General features: G+C 43.5%; 1 protein-coding gene across 3 annotated transcripts in view; it reads right to left on the bottom strand.

Moving 5' to 3' along the window:
• KIF13B (kinesin family member 13B) overlaps positions 1 to 14,045 on the bottom strand; it is a 156,344-nt gene extending 142,299 nt beyond the window's left edge. For 2 of the 3 annotated variants that reach the window (XM_075997140.1, XM_075997139.1), the window contains exon 1: positions 13,906 to 14,045. In XM_075997140.1, the coding sequence (XP_075853255.1) occupies positions 13,906 to 13,960 (55 nt within the window). In that variant the 5' untranslated portion in view covers positions 13,961 to 14,045. Of the gene's footprint in view, positions 1 to 12,785; positions 13,532 to 13,905 lie in introns of those variants that run through there. The other variant, XM_075997141.1, reaches the window with a different exon arrangement.
• Between the last annotated feature and the right edge of the window lie 741 nt (positions 14,046 to 14,786).

Raw genomic sequence — 14,786 nt, forward strand, 5'->3', positions numbered from 1 at the left:
GTTTCTTGCAAGAATATTTGGTCTGAGCAGACGAGCCACAAGCGTAGTTTTGCATGCGGAAGAATACATCTAGAATGCTCGACTGAGAAACTGGGTGTTAATCAAATACTCTCTCGCACAACAGTGCCGTTCCTTCATTTCAAATGATCGTGAATTAACAAGGGTTTCTGGCATGGTCCTTCAACATTTGTGTGCTTTTCCCAATCCTCTTAGCAGTTCCCCCTCTGCCACCACCCCCCCCACTATGCATGCCATCAGAAACGACTAATAATTTGGAAGCATTAAATGAGATGATTAAGGAACCAATCCCTGGAAAATCCTACACAATACAAAGAATCATCTGATAACTCATATAGCAAACCTAAACTCATTTTATCCTAACAAGAGCAACTTACAAATGTCCCCACCATCTAACACCCAAAGATGGCCTTTAATACGAAAACAACTACTTTGGCCAGGCACGGCGGCTCATGCCTATAATCCTAGCACTCTGGGAGGCCAAGGCAGGAGGATCGCTTGAGCTCAGGAGTTTAAGACCAGCCTGAGCAAGAGTGAGACCCCATCTCTATTAAAAATAGAAAAAAATTGCCGGGCGTGGTGGCTCACGCCTGTAATCCTAGCACTCTGGGAGAGGCTGAGGCAGGCGGATTGCTCGAGCTCAGGAGTTCGAAACCAGCCTGAGCAAGAGCGAGACCCGTCTCTACTATAAATAGAAAGAAATTAATTGGACAACTAACATATATATAGAAAAAATTAGCCGGGCATGGTGGTGCATGCCTGTAGTCCCAGCTGCTTGGGAGGCTGAGGCAGCAGAGTTGCTTGAGCCCAGGAGTTTGAGGTTGCTGTGAGCTAGGCTGAAGCCATGGCACTCACTCTAGCCTGGGTAACAAAGCAAGACTCTGTCTCAAAAAAAAAATAAAATAAATTAGCTGGGACTTGTGGCACACACCTATAATCCCAGCTACTCCGGAGGCTGAGGCAAGAGACTTGCCTTGAGCCCAGCAGTTTGAGGTTGCTGCGAGCTAGACTGACGCCACGGCACTCTAGCCCATGTGACAGAGTGAGACTCGTCTCAAAAAAAAAAAAAAAAAAGAAAGAAAAAGAAAACCATCATTTTATTAGATCAGTTTTATCAAATAAAATTTCCACCCCAACTCTGTTGATGGAAGGACTGATATTAAGAGAAGACTTTTCACAGGCCTGTTGAGAGTATGTCTGGGCAGAACATCTAGGACGTACACCTAAGAAATAAATGCAGTGAAATTTGAAGAAAGTTGAAGGGTCAGATGCATGAGACACATCTTAATATAAAATGCTAGGGTATCATCAAATGTTACTAGTTGGCTCAATTAATTGCTACAAGATTCTAAATACGACACACTCTCCACTGAAAACTTCTTGGTATATACTGCCTAGAAAGCAAAGCAATAATTAAATAGCAGTTACAAATTTAAGCCTTACTTTCACCGGAAAAAACAAAAACATTATCTACCAAAAATCCAAAAGGTAAACACCTTCCTCTTAGTTTAGAGCAAAAAAGAACCTAGCTGCTATGCACTGCTTTTGTAAAAAGAGCACTAAAGTACACCCACGTCCATAGCAGCGTTATTCACAACAGTTAAAAGGTGGAAGCAACCCAAGTATCCATTGGCAAATGAATGAATAAACAAAATGTGGTCTATGCATACATTGGATTAGTATTCAGCCTTAAAAAGGAAGGTAATTATAACACACTACAACATGGATGAACCTTGAAGACATCATGTTAAGTGAAATACACCAGTCACAAAAGGACAATGATTCTACTTACTTAAGGTACCTAGAGTAGTGAAATTCCTAAAGACAGAAAGCAGAATGGGGGTTCCCAGGAATGGGGGAAAGGAGAACTGGAAGTTGTTATTTAATGGTTACAGAGTTTCAGTTTTGCAAGATGAAAAACATTCTGTGGATGGATGGTGCTGATGGTGCCACAACAACGTGAAATGTACTCAATGCTACCGAACTGTGCACGTAAGGTTAAAATGTTACATTACTCGTACTTTACCACAATAACAAAAAAAAAGCACCAAATACTCATTATTACAAATAATACATAGACAACAGGTTATTCATGGTGAATAAAGTGATTGGGGTTTAATTAGTACTAGTCTGAAAAACCAATTAAAAAAGAGTGATCTGCACTCTGGGAGGCCAAGGCAGGAGGACTGCTTGAGGTCAGGAGGAGTTTGAGATCAGCCTGAGCAAGAACGAGATCCCGTCTCTACTAAAAAAAAAATAGAAAGAAATTATCTGGACAACTAAAAATATATAGAAAAAATTAGCCGGGCATGGTGGCGAATGCCTGTAGTCCCAGCTACTCTGGAAGCTAAGGCAGAAGGATGGCTTGAGCCCAGGAGTTTGAGGTTGCTGTGAGCTAGGCTGACACCACAGCACTCTATCCAGGGCAACAGAATGAGACTGTCACAAAAAAAAAAAAGAAAAAGAAAAGAAAGAAAAAAAGAAAGACTGATCTTAAAGTACTACTGTAAGTTTGCATCATGACTAATCAAGTTTTCCAGTACTCAGAACCATGAATGTTTTAATGTATCCGTGAATCCAAGAAAGAAAGGAAAGAAGGGAAAGAAAGGAAAGAAGGGAAAGAAAGGAAAGAAGGGAAAGAAAGGAAAGAAAGGAAAGAAGGGAAAGAAAGGAAGAAAGGAAGAAAGAAAGAAAAGAAAGAAAAGAAAAGAAAAAACTTAATTTACTCCACTAACATTAAAAATCCCATATTATTTCCAAAGAATATCCCTTTTCCAGGTCAAATTCCTCACCATGAATAATACAATATCAACAGCTGACAACTCAGTTTATTCGGCCAGCATATTAGTCACCTTGTAAAAGCGAACAATAATTTGAAACAAGTCTTTCTTCAAGGTACAAATCAGCTATGGCTCGCGCCCCAGTGACATCATAGTAAAATACAGGCAGGGCCGGGGAGACTCCCTTTACATAACTCATGTTCCATCTGGGGAAAGGCATCATTCTCAGGGTGAACAAAATAATTCTGAGTTGCCCAGTTAGTAATCTGCTTTTCTAATTATCCAGAAAATTAATAATTTCCAAATTAAACCTACTCTCCAGAAATATACATGTACTTCCCGTTACCTCCAATCATGTTCCTAAAAAGCCTATTATAACTTACTCTTTTTTTTTTTTTTGTGACAGAGTCTCACTCTGTTGCCCAGGCTAGAGTGAGTGCCCATGGTGTCAGCCTAGCTCACAGCAACCTCAAACTCCTGGGCTCAAGCCATCCTCCTGCCTCAGCCTCCCGAGTAGCTGGGACTACAGGCATGCGCCACTATGCCCAGCTAATTTTTTTTTCTATATATATTAGTTGACCAATTAATTTGTTTCTATTTATAGTAGAGACAGGGTCTCGCTCTTGCTCAGGCTGGTTTCGAACTCCTGACCTCGAGCAATCCGCCCACCTCGGCCTCCCAGAATGCTAGGATTACAGGCGTGAGCCACCGGGCCCGGCCTATAACTTACTCTTAAGTTCACTTGGGTCCATTTTCAAAAGGTAGATAACAAATTATTTGCAAGATTTACTAGTTATAGTTAAACTTCAAACTTTGCATGTCATATGTGGTTCTATTTGCAAATAATTTGTGTTACATACCGCATACTTTCCATGTCTATGCATGCACATATAAATAAAATGTCTATCAATAATATTTCATGTATGAAGAACTTGTTTTCCCAATTGGAAGTAATACTTAGAACAGGAAATATGACTTATACTTCTTTGCTCTACTTAGAAGTTGCTTGGGATTCCCACCCTGCCTTTTTTTTTTTTTTGAGACAGTGTCTCACTCTTTTCCCCAGGCTGGAGTGCAGTGGCATCATCACAGCTCACTGCAACCTCAAGCTTCATGGCTCAAGCAATCCTCCTGCCTCAGCTTCCCAAGTAGCTAGAACTATAGGTGCGCACCGTGACACCCAGCTAATTTCTCTATTTTTTGCAAAGATGAGGTCTCGCTATGTTGCTTGGGCTAGCCGTGACCTCCTGGCCTCAAGTGCCCCTCCCGCCTGGGCTTCCCAAAGTGCTGGGATTATAGGTGTAAGCCACCATGCCCAGCCCGGGATCCCCTTTTTTTATTGAGGTCTGCTGACATCAGGAGAAAAAACCAGGTGATGTAAGTAAAAAACAAATTTGTCTTTTGCTTTCTTGAAAGAGACAAGTGATTAGATAATCCTAATCACTACTTTTATCTTTTTGCCAGTGAACATGAAAATCCAGTCAATAAATAAAAGATAAAAATAAACCTGAGCTCTACTATGGCTAAGGTAAAGAAGAGATGCCAGATGTAAGAGAGGTGATAATATGAAAGTAATTAAAATAATCCTATCTGGCCCAAATCATAAAACGTGCACACTCAAGAAACTAATCAACCTCAGAGGACTAGGAAATAGGTATTTAAAATCTCATAAGGCAGAACCAGGATACCCAAACAATCTTGAAAAAACAAAGTGAGAGGACTCATACTCCCCAATTTTAAAACTTACTACAAACCTACAGTAATCAACAGTGTGGTACTTACAAAAGGATGGACATATATAGACTGATGGAACAGAATTCAGAGTCCAGACATACACTGTCACATTTATGGTCAATTGATTTTGACAAGGGTGCCAAGGCAATCCAACGGGGAAAGAACAGTCTCTTCAATAAATGATTCTGGGACAACTGGATATCCACATGCAAAAGAATGACACTGGACCCCTACCTCACACCCTATTCAAAACTCCAAACAGATCAAAGATCTAAATATAAGAGCTAAAACTATACAACTCTTAGAAGACTTGTGAAAATCCACATAACCCTCAGTTAGGTAATGGTTTCTCAGATATGGCAACAACAAAAAATAAAGTGTATGGCATCAAAATTAAAAACTTTTGTGTTTCACAGGACAAGAGAATGAAAACATGTCCCACAAAATCAAGAAAATATTTGCAAATCATCTATTTGATAGGGGAGTGGTCTCCAGAATATTAAAAAAACTCTTACAAATCAATTATAAAAAGACAAAATACCCAGTTTTTAAAATAAGGAAAGGATTTGACCAGAGATCTGTCCAAAGCTACACACATGGCCAATAGGCACATGAAAAGATGCTAAACATTATTATCCATCAGAAAAATGCATATTGAAACTACAATGAAATACAACTTCACACCCAGCAGGATGGCAATAATCAAAAGAGGGACACCAAGTGTTGGCAGGATGTGGAGAAACTGGAACCTTAATGCATTACTCGTTGGAATGTAACATGGCTCATTTGGAAAACAGTTCCTCAAAAGTTACAGGGAGAAGAATATGAATGGAAACACACACAAAACAAGAACTGAAAAAAATAAAATGACGATGCACCGCATTCTATCCCAGGTAACAGAGCAAGACCCTGCATGAGCCACTGCACCTGGCCATATAATGAAATGCTAATAATATTTAGCTATAAAAAAAATGAAGTATTCATTCATGCACAACATGGATAAACCCTGAATATGTTATGCCAAATGAAAGAAGCCAGATACAGAAATTCACGTGTTGTACAATTCCATTTACGTGAAACTTCCAGAATAGGCAAATCCATAGACACAGGAAGTAGATTAGTGGTTGCCAGGGGTTGGGAGAGGGGGGAATGATGAGTGACCAGCTAATGGGTATAGGGTTCCTCTTTTTTTTTTTTTTTTTTTTGAGACAGAGTCTCACTTTGTTGCCCAGGCTAGAGTGAGTGCCATGGCGTCAGCCTAGCTCACAGCAACCTCAAACTCCTGGCTCAAGCAAGCCTCCTGTCTCAGCCTCCCGAGTAGCTGGGACTACAGGCATGAGCCACCATGCCCGGCTAATTTTTTCTATATATATTAGTTGGCCAATTAATTTCTTTCTATTTATAGTAGAGACAGGGTCTCGCTCTTGCTCAGGCTGGTTTCGAACTCCTGACCTCGAGCAATCTGCCCACCTCAGCCTCCCAGAGTGCTAGGATTACAAGCGTGAGCCACCATGCACGGCCTAGGGTTCCTCTTTGAGGTGATAAAAATGTTCTGGAATTTCCAGAACATTTTGAATAATGATGATGGCCACACAACTCTGTGAATATCCTAAAACTACTGAATAATGCACTTTAAGTATGTGAATTCTTTAAAAAAAAAAAAAAACAGAAAAGAAAACAAAGAAAAAAAAACACTTGGAAGGACTAACTCCACCATCTTCAACAGACATAACATATGGTTAGGGTCCCTCAAGAACTCTTCCAAACATTCACTACTCTGAAGATCCCAGCCCACCCAATTCTTACTTTCGATAACCTCACACTCTACCTCATCAAGAAAAGTAAGCCTTCTAGGGCTTTCTCATTATGTAATTATCCTCTTCCTCCCATATTTCAAAAACTTCCCTCTCTATTGGCTCTTTCTGCCCACAACAAGGCTCGAACATCTCCTAGAGTTAAAAAAAAAAAAAAAAAAGGCCTGGTCCTAGCTACCTACACCTCTAGACAGCACTCTGCACCCTCTCACATGGGGCTTCCAGTGGAGACTCGCTGCCTCCATACTGGCATGCCCACTTACTCAAGCCCACTGCCCACACCCAACACTAACTCATTCATTTAAGTGAAATTATCCTGAAAACTACCACTGCCCATCATCACGCCAAATCATGCAAACACAATTCAGCGCTAATCATACTGTCATTCCTGCACATGACTGCTGGCCGTTCATTCTTTGACACATTTTTGCTCCCTGGCTGTCCACAACATTACTTTCACCTGATTCTCCTGATGTCTCTTGGCCTCTGTCACCTCCTCCTCCCAGAGGCCTCCTGGATCCATCCACCAGGTGCCCTTCAGACACCTAAAAGCCAACAAGTGTGCCCCCAACAGGTATGCCGAGTTTCTTCGAGGCATGTGCTACCTTATTCTCACTTGTGGGCACAGTAAGTGGCATGTGATAAGCACTAACTAAAACTCTGTCGAATGTCCAAGAATAGAACCCATCATTTCCCACACCTCCACCCTTAAACTTGCTTCTCCTGTGCTGCCCGTCTCAGCTAACGATGCCAGCATCCACCTAGCCAGCCACATCGCAAATTCTGCAGCGCTTCTCCGGCTCAGTGTTCTCAAACACCAACACACACCACGGTGTGTGCAGTGTCTATCTGGACTGCTCCATGTCCCTTCTGTGGGACTTGCAGGGATGGGGAACTGCTCATGTGCCATTCTCAAATTCCAACATCCCACCCCCTTTTAACTCATAATGCATTGTGTACATACTTTTTTTTTTTTTTTTTTTTGGAGACAGGGTCTTGCTGTGTCACCCAGGCTGGAGTGCACTGGTGCAATCAAAGGTCACTACAGCCTTGAACTCCTGGGCTCAAGAGATCCTCCCACCTCAGCCTTCCAAGCAGCTGGGACTACAGGTGTGAGCCACCACACCCAGCGTGCGCATAGTCTTATAATGAATGCACATGTGTGTCTCATTACCAACAAGACCGTGAGCTCCTTCCGTCACAGACCATGACTTAGGCTTCTAGTGTCTCCTGCACATCTTTGAAAATAACCCAACCTCAGGACTGCAAGGTCCCCTTTAAAGATCATCATGTCCCATGGAGCAGTGAAAGCACGGGCTCTGATGGCAGACAAAGTGGTGAAATCTGGACTCCAAAATACGCGTTTTGTAATTCTGGGAATGTTAATTAACTTCTCTGAGATTCTGTTAACTAGAAATTCTACAACTACCTTTCAAACTTTGATTTCAAGAATGAAATAATGTACAAAAAGCACTAAATTCTGTAGCTCACAAAAAGAAAGCCCTCAAAAAGTAGCTTTTTTTCCCTTCAATCAGTACTGTTGAACTGAATGGACTAATGAATACATTTTCTAAAGATCTCTACAGCTTCTGAGAGCAAAGGCCCCGTAAAGCACGGATTTGTGTGGCGTGAACCAGTTAGTTTCACACACTTCCCCAATCATAAAGCAACTGCTTGTCTTTGCCAAGTTTTCTTAAAGACCCTGCTCTGCCGACAACAAGGGGAATGTGACCAGCAGGCACAGAGATCGATCAATCCATTTCCACTCAATGAACACTTCAAGCCATCCCCTTAACTAACAGTTTGGTCAGTGGTTTCTTCCATCTTCGGAACTTAAGTAGTGGAAAAGTTGGAGAGTGTTTTATGGAGGTGAGGGGGTAAAACTGAACTCCAACGTAAACAAAATTGTATTTGATAAAATATGTACCTTCTTCTCAAAGAGCTTTCATCCCTATGAGTATAAATCCAAATTTCAGCCACCGAGTTGACAGAAGCAAAACAATGTTTTAATAGACACGTGTCTCATTTACTATTAGCATATCAAGCAGATGCTTGTAAAACAAGTCCCTTCTGTTTTAGCAACTACTGCCCGAAATTTCCATCCACAGTCATCCTTAGCTCTGTATCTGTTGGTGATCTCTCTGAGAAGGCTAAAGAATCCCCAATGTGCTCCAGGTCAAAGCCACCTTCTCTGTGTTTCATTTCCTAAGGATCACCTATATCCCTATGTCTTCACTGCCTCCAGGGTCTTCTAACCTTCCTCCCACTTCCTCAGTGTTCCCTCCTCCCCCCCAGACAGGGCCTTACTCTGTCACCCAGGCTGGTGTGCAGTCATCACAGATCACTGCAGCCTCCAACTCCTGGGCTCAAGCGATCCTCCTGCTTCAGCCTCCCAAGTAGCTGGAACTACAGGCCCGTGCCACCATGCCTTTTTTTTTTATTTTTGTAGAAACAAGGTCTTGCCATGTTGTTTAGGCTCGTCTTGAACTCCTGGCCTCAAGTGATCCTCCCACCTTGGCCTCCCAAAGTCCTGGGATTACAGGTATGTGCCACCACACCGGGCCTTCCCTTGCCTTTTGATTGATGACTGCTCACTGGATCTGACTGGCCTCCTTACGCTTCCTATCCACATGGCTGCATTCTCACCACACACTTTAAGTCGTGCCCAGCTATGCTTGGACTCAGTCATCTACTTGGGCCTCCAAGCTGGCCTTGAGATCTGGCAACCTTCCTCCTCTCTATTTGTGTCCAAGACCCATACAAAGGTCTAAGAAGCTAAACATGGACCAGCCACCCTCAGCACCGATTCTGGCTGAGCCAGCATTCAGAACTCCCTATAACTCACCCAGCCTTCCCCACCCCATCCCTCTCTAGTCAACCACTCCAGAGTCCCCCTTCTGGCAGGCAAATCTTGCTCTGCTCCCCAAACTTGCCTGGCTCCTTCTTGTCTCTGTGCCCCTGTTCTGTGCCCCATCCTCTCCTCAATGAAGCAATGTCCTCCCCTCCCCTCCCCGAACCCACCCATGCAAATCATAAGCTTCCTCCCTGGAAGTCCAACCAAGCTCTCCCTGCTCAGCGAAGTCTTTGCTACTTTAAGTTCCTGTACTTCCCTGTCACAAGCCTGGCACTTAATAACTAGCAGGCTGCTATCACTGTTTACCTTTTAATCTCATCTTTCCACATGACAGTCATTTCCTCATGAGCATGAACTATAAAGCACACTAAGAAACGGAATATGACAGCGCTTGGCAACATGAAGGAAGTTCTTAGGAAATAAAATCTTCCTAACTAGAACAATCCATTTCATTTTTTCATGATCCTTTCTAGCTCTTGCCCGTTCCTGCATGCATTTTTATTAATACGTGGTAATAATCATAATGGCAGACAGAATCAATCAGAGTTACACATACAGTTTTACATTCTGCTTTTTCCACCAACAGAGAAACCAAGTCTTCCTTGCTGGTAAATGGCTTTGATCATCACCATTTTTAACAGCTGTGCAACAGTCCCTCCATCGAGACACCAGACTGATTTACTGAGGCACTGACCCTATCAGACATCATTTGAAATACCTGTTGAAATAAACTTATCGTCCGTTCTCCCTAACACCTAAAATAATTCATTCCACTGTTTCTATCTCAATTGCTAGTGCAATTTTCTGCTTCCATTCTTGGGTGGGGAACCTGCGGCCTTAAGGCCACATGTGGCCTTCTAGGTCCTTAAGTGCGGCCTTTTGACTAAATCCAAATGTTACAGAACAAATCCTTTCATTAAAAGGGGCGCAGCAGAGAAGGATGAAGCTGTTCTTGCCTCCTTTCATGCTTAAACAAGAACAATCTTGAAATCAGAAGGCCACAGGTTCCCCACCCCTGCATGGTAGTTGATCTTACATGATTTAAACTCGGGAAATCCCTTCATTCCATACTATCTCAGCAAGACACCTGGCAGGCATTCAATAAATGTTCACCCACCTATTAAATTTTTTTTTAACTACCTAAAGTTATAAAACATCAAATTCCCGAAAAGGAGAGTGTAGCTGAACTAACACCGTCAACTATGCCTATAAAACTTTCAGCTCAATTAATGATTAGACTGGTTAATAATGTATGAATGGGTGTTCCCAGTGCATTTGAAAGCACACAAGAGTTATCTGTTGAGTTATACAGTCTGAATGACAACATTAAAAGACAAACAGTATCTGCAAATAGAACCACAAGATAGCCTGACAAAAGTTTACCCCTTTTTCTTTAGCGGCCTAGCTTTGTATCTCAGGTAAAGAAATGCAGAACTACATGTTGTAATATTAAAACTATGTAAAATTACATACATTAGCATGTGAATACAAACTAGAATGGAAGAAAAGTTGTAAGAGAACTTTTTTCCTTTCTATTTTTTGCTTGTTTTATTATTATATAATGTAAAAATTGGCCTGGCACGGTGGCTCACGACTGTAATCCTAGCACTCTGGGAGGCCCAGGCAGGCGGATTGCTCGAGGTGAGGAGTTCGAAACCAGCCTGAGCAAGATCGAGACTCCGTCTCTACTATAAATAGAAAGAAATTAATTGGACAACTAATATATATAGAAAAAATTAGCCAGGCATGGTGGCTCATGCCTGTAATCCCAGCTACTCAGGAGGCTGAGGCAGCAGGATTGCTTGAGCCCAGGAGTTTGAGGTTGCTGTGAGCTAGGCTGACGCACCGCACTCACTCTAGCCTGGGTAACAAAGTGAGACTCTGTCTCAAAAAAAAAAAAAAAGGTTAAAATATATAACCAGAAAAATATTCCTGACAAATTAGCCTTTACAACTTTTGCTATATTCCTGAATTAGGGCCTCATGCTTAATGCTGAAATAACTAAGTTTCTCAAACCCACATACAGTTAAGCAAAAAGACTAAAACGCTCTCACTTCCATAATAAATGTTAAATAATAAACCAACCAACCACCTTAAGAATCCAAACACTAAGCGTAACCAGACACTGAATCACGTGAAGAACTTAATGGTACACTAGAGGTTTCTGGAAATTTTCAGATATTCCTCAAAAGATAGCTAATGTGATTCCAAATACCAGAGTCTATACAGTAACCCATTCTCATCCTCATGTGTGAAGAGTGATTTATAAGTTTGCTTCCTGTACCTATAGGCTATGATAGAAACAATTAGGGCAAAAGTTTATTTGTCATACTTATGATTACTTAATACATTATTTTTCCCAGAAGTGATAACTATTCAAAGTAATGATTCTTTTAAAACATTATTGTAAAGGAATTGTTTTTAGTCTTTTTATACAAACTCTAGATACTAACTTTAAAAATCACTGACTTTAGAATTCTACTACATTGAATTCCATAACTAACTTTGATATTTATGTAAACAGCTACTTCATGACAAAAGAGAAAAAGAACTAATTTTAATTATCTGTGGTAAATACTGAAAAAAGAAGTTCCTGTGTCAGGAAACACAAGGCTAGGTAAGACAGGGCACTACGTGAATTGAGGCATCTCACCACAAAGAATGCACTTTTATTCCCAGGGTAATGGAAGCTACATGTAAACGTTAATTTTAAAATGAGTTCCACCCAAGGGCCAGCTAAAATCCATTCCACATCTAAAATTATTATTCTATGAGTTTGAAGAATGTTTTCAAAAATAAAAAAAAAAATAAATAAATAAAATAAAATAAAATTATTATTCTATGTACTCCTCTAACCTCTGACACTGACAATTATTAAGTCTTATCAATGGCAATTTACTAATATAAATAATTTAGGATCATTCTCAAAAAATGAAACCAATGGGGAAAGGGAGGAGAGAGGAGGCAAGGACTCTAAACATCTGAAAAAAGTCTTTTTGTGATGGTTAGCCGCCTCTCGTTAGCACTGACATTTCCAAATTTTTTGTGAAAAGGAAATTCTAAGAATGTGCTGAAACCACCCTTTCAGAATCAATTCTCAGATGTGTTTCATGTAGCTTGTTTTTTAAATCACTGTGATAGTAAACTGGAAGTTAACCGAAATAAAGATGACTGAATATTTAAAAATTGATGCTTCTGAAAACTTTCAGAGTTCTAAGTTATTTCACTCTGTCAGAGCATGGAACTAGTGAGGTGAAAACCGACACTCAACCTCGCCCTAGTTGAAAACTTAAAAGCAATTAAGTTCTTAAGGAAAAACTCACCTATCAGCCCTGAGCTGACTTAGCAGGAACAAAAGGACAAATCCACTCCAACAGAAGAGATAACTCCAAGAGAGGAGATAACAAACTTCCAACAGAAAGACAGAACCAACAAAGTATGTGCCAACTCCTCGATCTGTATGTCTCAATATACACAAAAGACAGCCAAGAAAAAGGAAAGCAACCTCTAATTGTCTACATAAAATTAACACCTGATTTTGAACAAAAGTGAAAACAGTGTATAGAAAATGAATCTGATACTTACGAATGACTCTGATTAGTTAAGAGTCTTATCAATTGCAAAGTCATCTCCTGGGACTCTTTAAAAGATCCCAATAATATGACCTTGTGTATATAATGTGTGTTCAAATATATTATCTCATTTAAAGTAGCCTGCCCAGCCACGCCGCTAAGTGAAGTACGGAGGCCAAGACCCAGGCCACCTCCTCTCCTGACTTGCAGCTGGGCCCTCTGACCGTCCACAGATGACTTCAATGTACCCGGTTTGTCCATCTGACCGTCCACAGATGACTTCAATGTACCCGGTTTGTCCATCTGACCGTCCACAGATGACTTCAATGTACCCGGTTTGTCCATCTGACCGTCCACAGATGACTTCAATGTACCCGGTTTGTCCATCTGACCGTCCGCAGATGACTTCAATGTACCCGGTTTGTCCATCTGACCGTCCGCAGATGACTTCAATGTCCTGGGTTTATCGGCTTTCTCTACCCTCCCTGCAGACCTCATGTCAGAAAGATACAATTTCACAAGAATCTTGGCACTTAAACTATTTATTGTTGAGAGATGACGAATAGGACTTCAAGCAAAACCAAAAATGTCTCAACCGTCCAAAAAGAAAAAAAAACAACCAACAGCAAAACATCCCTTTTACCCAACCCCAAAGTATTCACGACCGCCCCAGAGTGACCGTCCAGGTTAAAGGGACGAGGGCGACGCGCCGGGACGAGGGGCGTCAGGGCTCTCTCGGGAGCCGCAAACCCAACTCCCCGCCGCCGCAGGCCACGAGAGTGCGGGCGGGCGCCGCGGTGACAGCTGCGGGGCGGGCGGCTGAGGGGACGCGGCGCGGGGCGGGCGGCTGAGGGGACGCGGCGCGGGGCCCGGACGCCGTCCCGCAGCGGCAGGGGGCGCGGGGCGGGGCGCCCGGCGGAAGGGCAGCGGGAAGGGCGCGGGCTGGGACTCGGGCCCCCGCGCCGCGGGACGCGGCCGGCCGGGGGAGGGGCGTGTCCGCGCGCCAGTCCCGGGGCGCCCCCCGCGGCCGGCGGCAGGGGCGGGGCCGGCCGGACCCCCACGGCGGCCCCGGGACGGGCGCGCCAGGCACCTGCCGCCTGCGCCGGGGCGGCCCGGGCGGGCTCGGCTCTCACCTCGTCGGTTCATCGGCCGGATCCGCACGGCCACTTTCACTTTGGAGTCCCCCATCCTGCGGACGCCGGGGCTCTCGCTCGGCTTCCGTCTGCCGCGGCCACCGGGCGACTCCTCGGGGCTGACCCGGCGGGAGGGGGCCGCGAGGGGCGGGGCCCGGGGCGGGGCCTGGTCCGGGGGCGGGGCTGCTGGGGACTACCCGGCGCGCCGCGCTGCACGACGGGACTTGTAGTCCTGCGGGCGGGGGCGGGGAGCCTCGGGGCGCGCTTCGCGGGCCGGAGCTGGTAGCCCGCGGTTGGGGCGTTTGTGTTAATGAATGCCCGTTTCTTCCTGCACCGTGCTTACCCTCGCAGTTAGTATTGGGACGGGAGCCGTCGATGCGCTGGGAACTCTCCTGAAAACAGACAAGTGGAAAAGAGGGCGTTGGAGACCCCGCCACCCCCTCATGTTCATTTCCTGTCAATTTCAGGGCTTGCTGCCTGCTCAGGTGGTTCCCTCTGCCTGGATTGCCCTCCCTCCCTTGTTTGTGAGCTCGACCTTCCGGACAAGTTAAAAGTCACCTCTTCTGGAACTGTGCATAAATAAATCCACGTCTTAAGACTATCCTTTGAGTCCCCCTCCCTTGGGACAAGACCTTGGGCTAAGGAACCATCTGAGTTCAAATCCCACCTGGGCACTTCCCAGCCCAGTGACCAAGGGCAAGTTATTTGACCTGTGTTGACCCTTTCATACGTAAAACAGAGGCAGTAATATAGGCACATTTTAAAACAACAGGATTGGGGGGAGGGGGGGAATGGGCATTTATTGAAACCTTAAAATCTGTACCCCCATAATATGCCGAAATAAAAAATAATAATAAAACAACTGGATTTACTTATCTGTG

The sequence above is a fragment of the Microcebus murinus genome, chromosome 24 (genome assembly GCF_040939455.1).
Source record: "Microcebus murinus isolate Inina chromosome 24, M.murinus_Inina_mat1.0, whole genome shotgun sequence".
NCBI lineage: Eukaryota > Metazoa > Chordata > Mammalia > Primates > Cheirogaleidae > Microcebus > Microcebus murinus.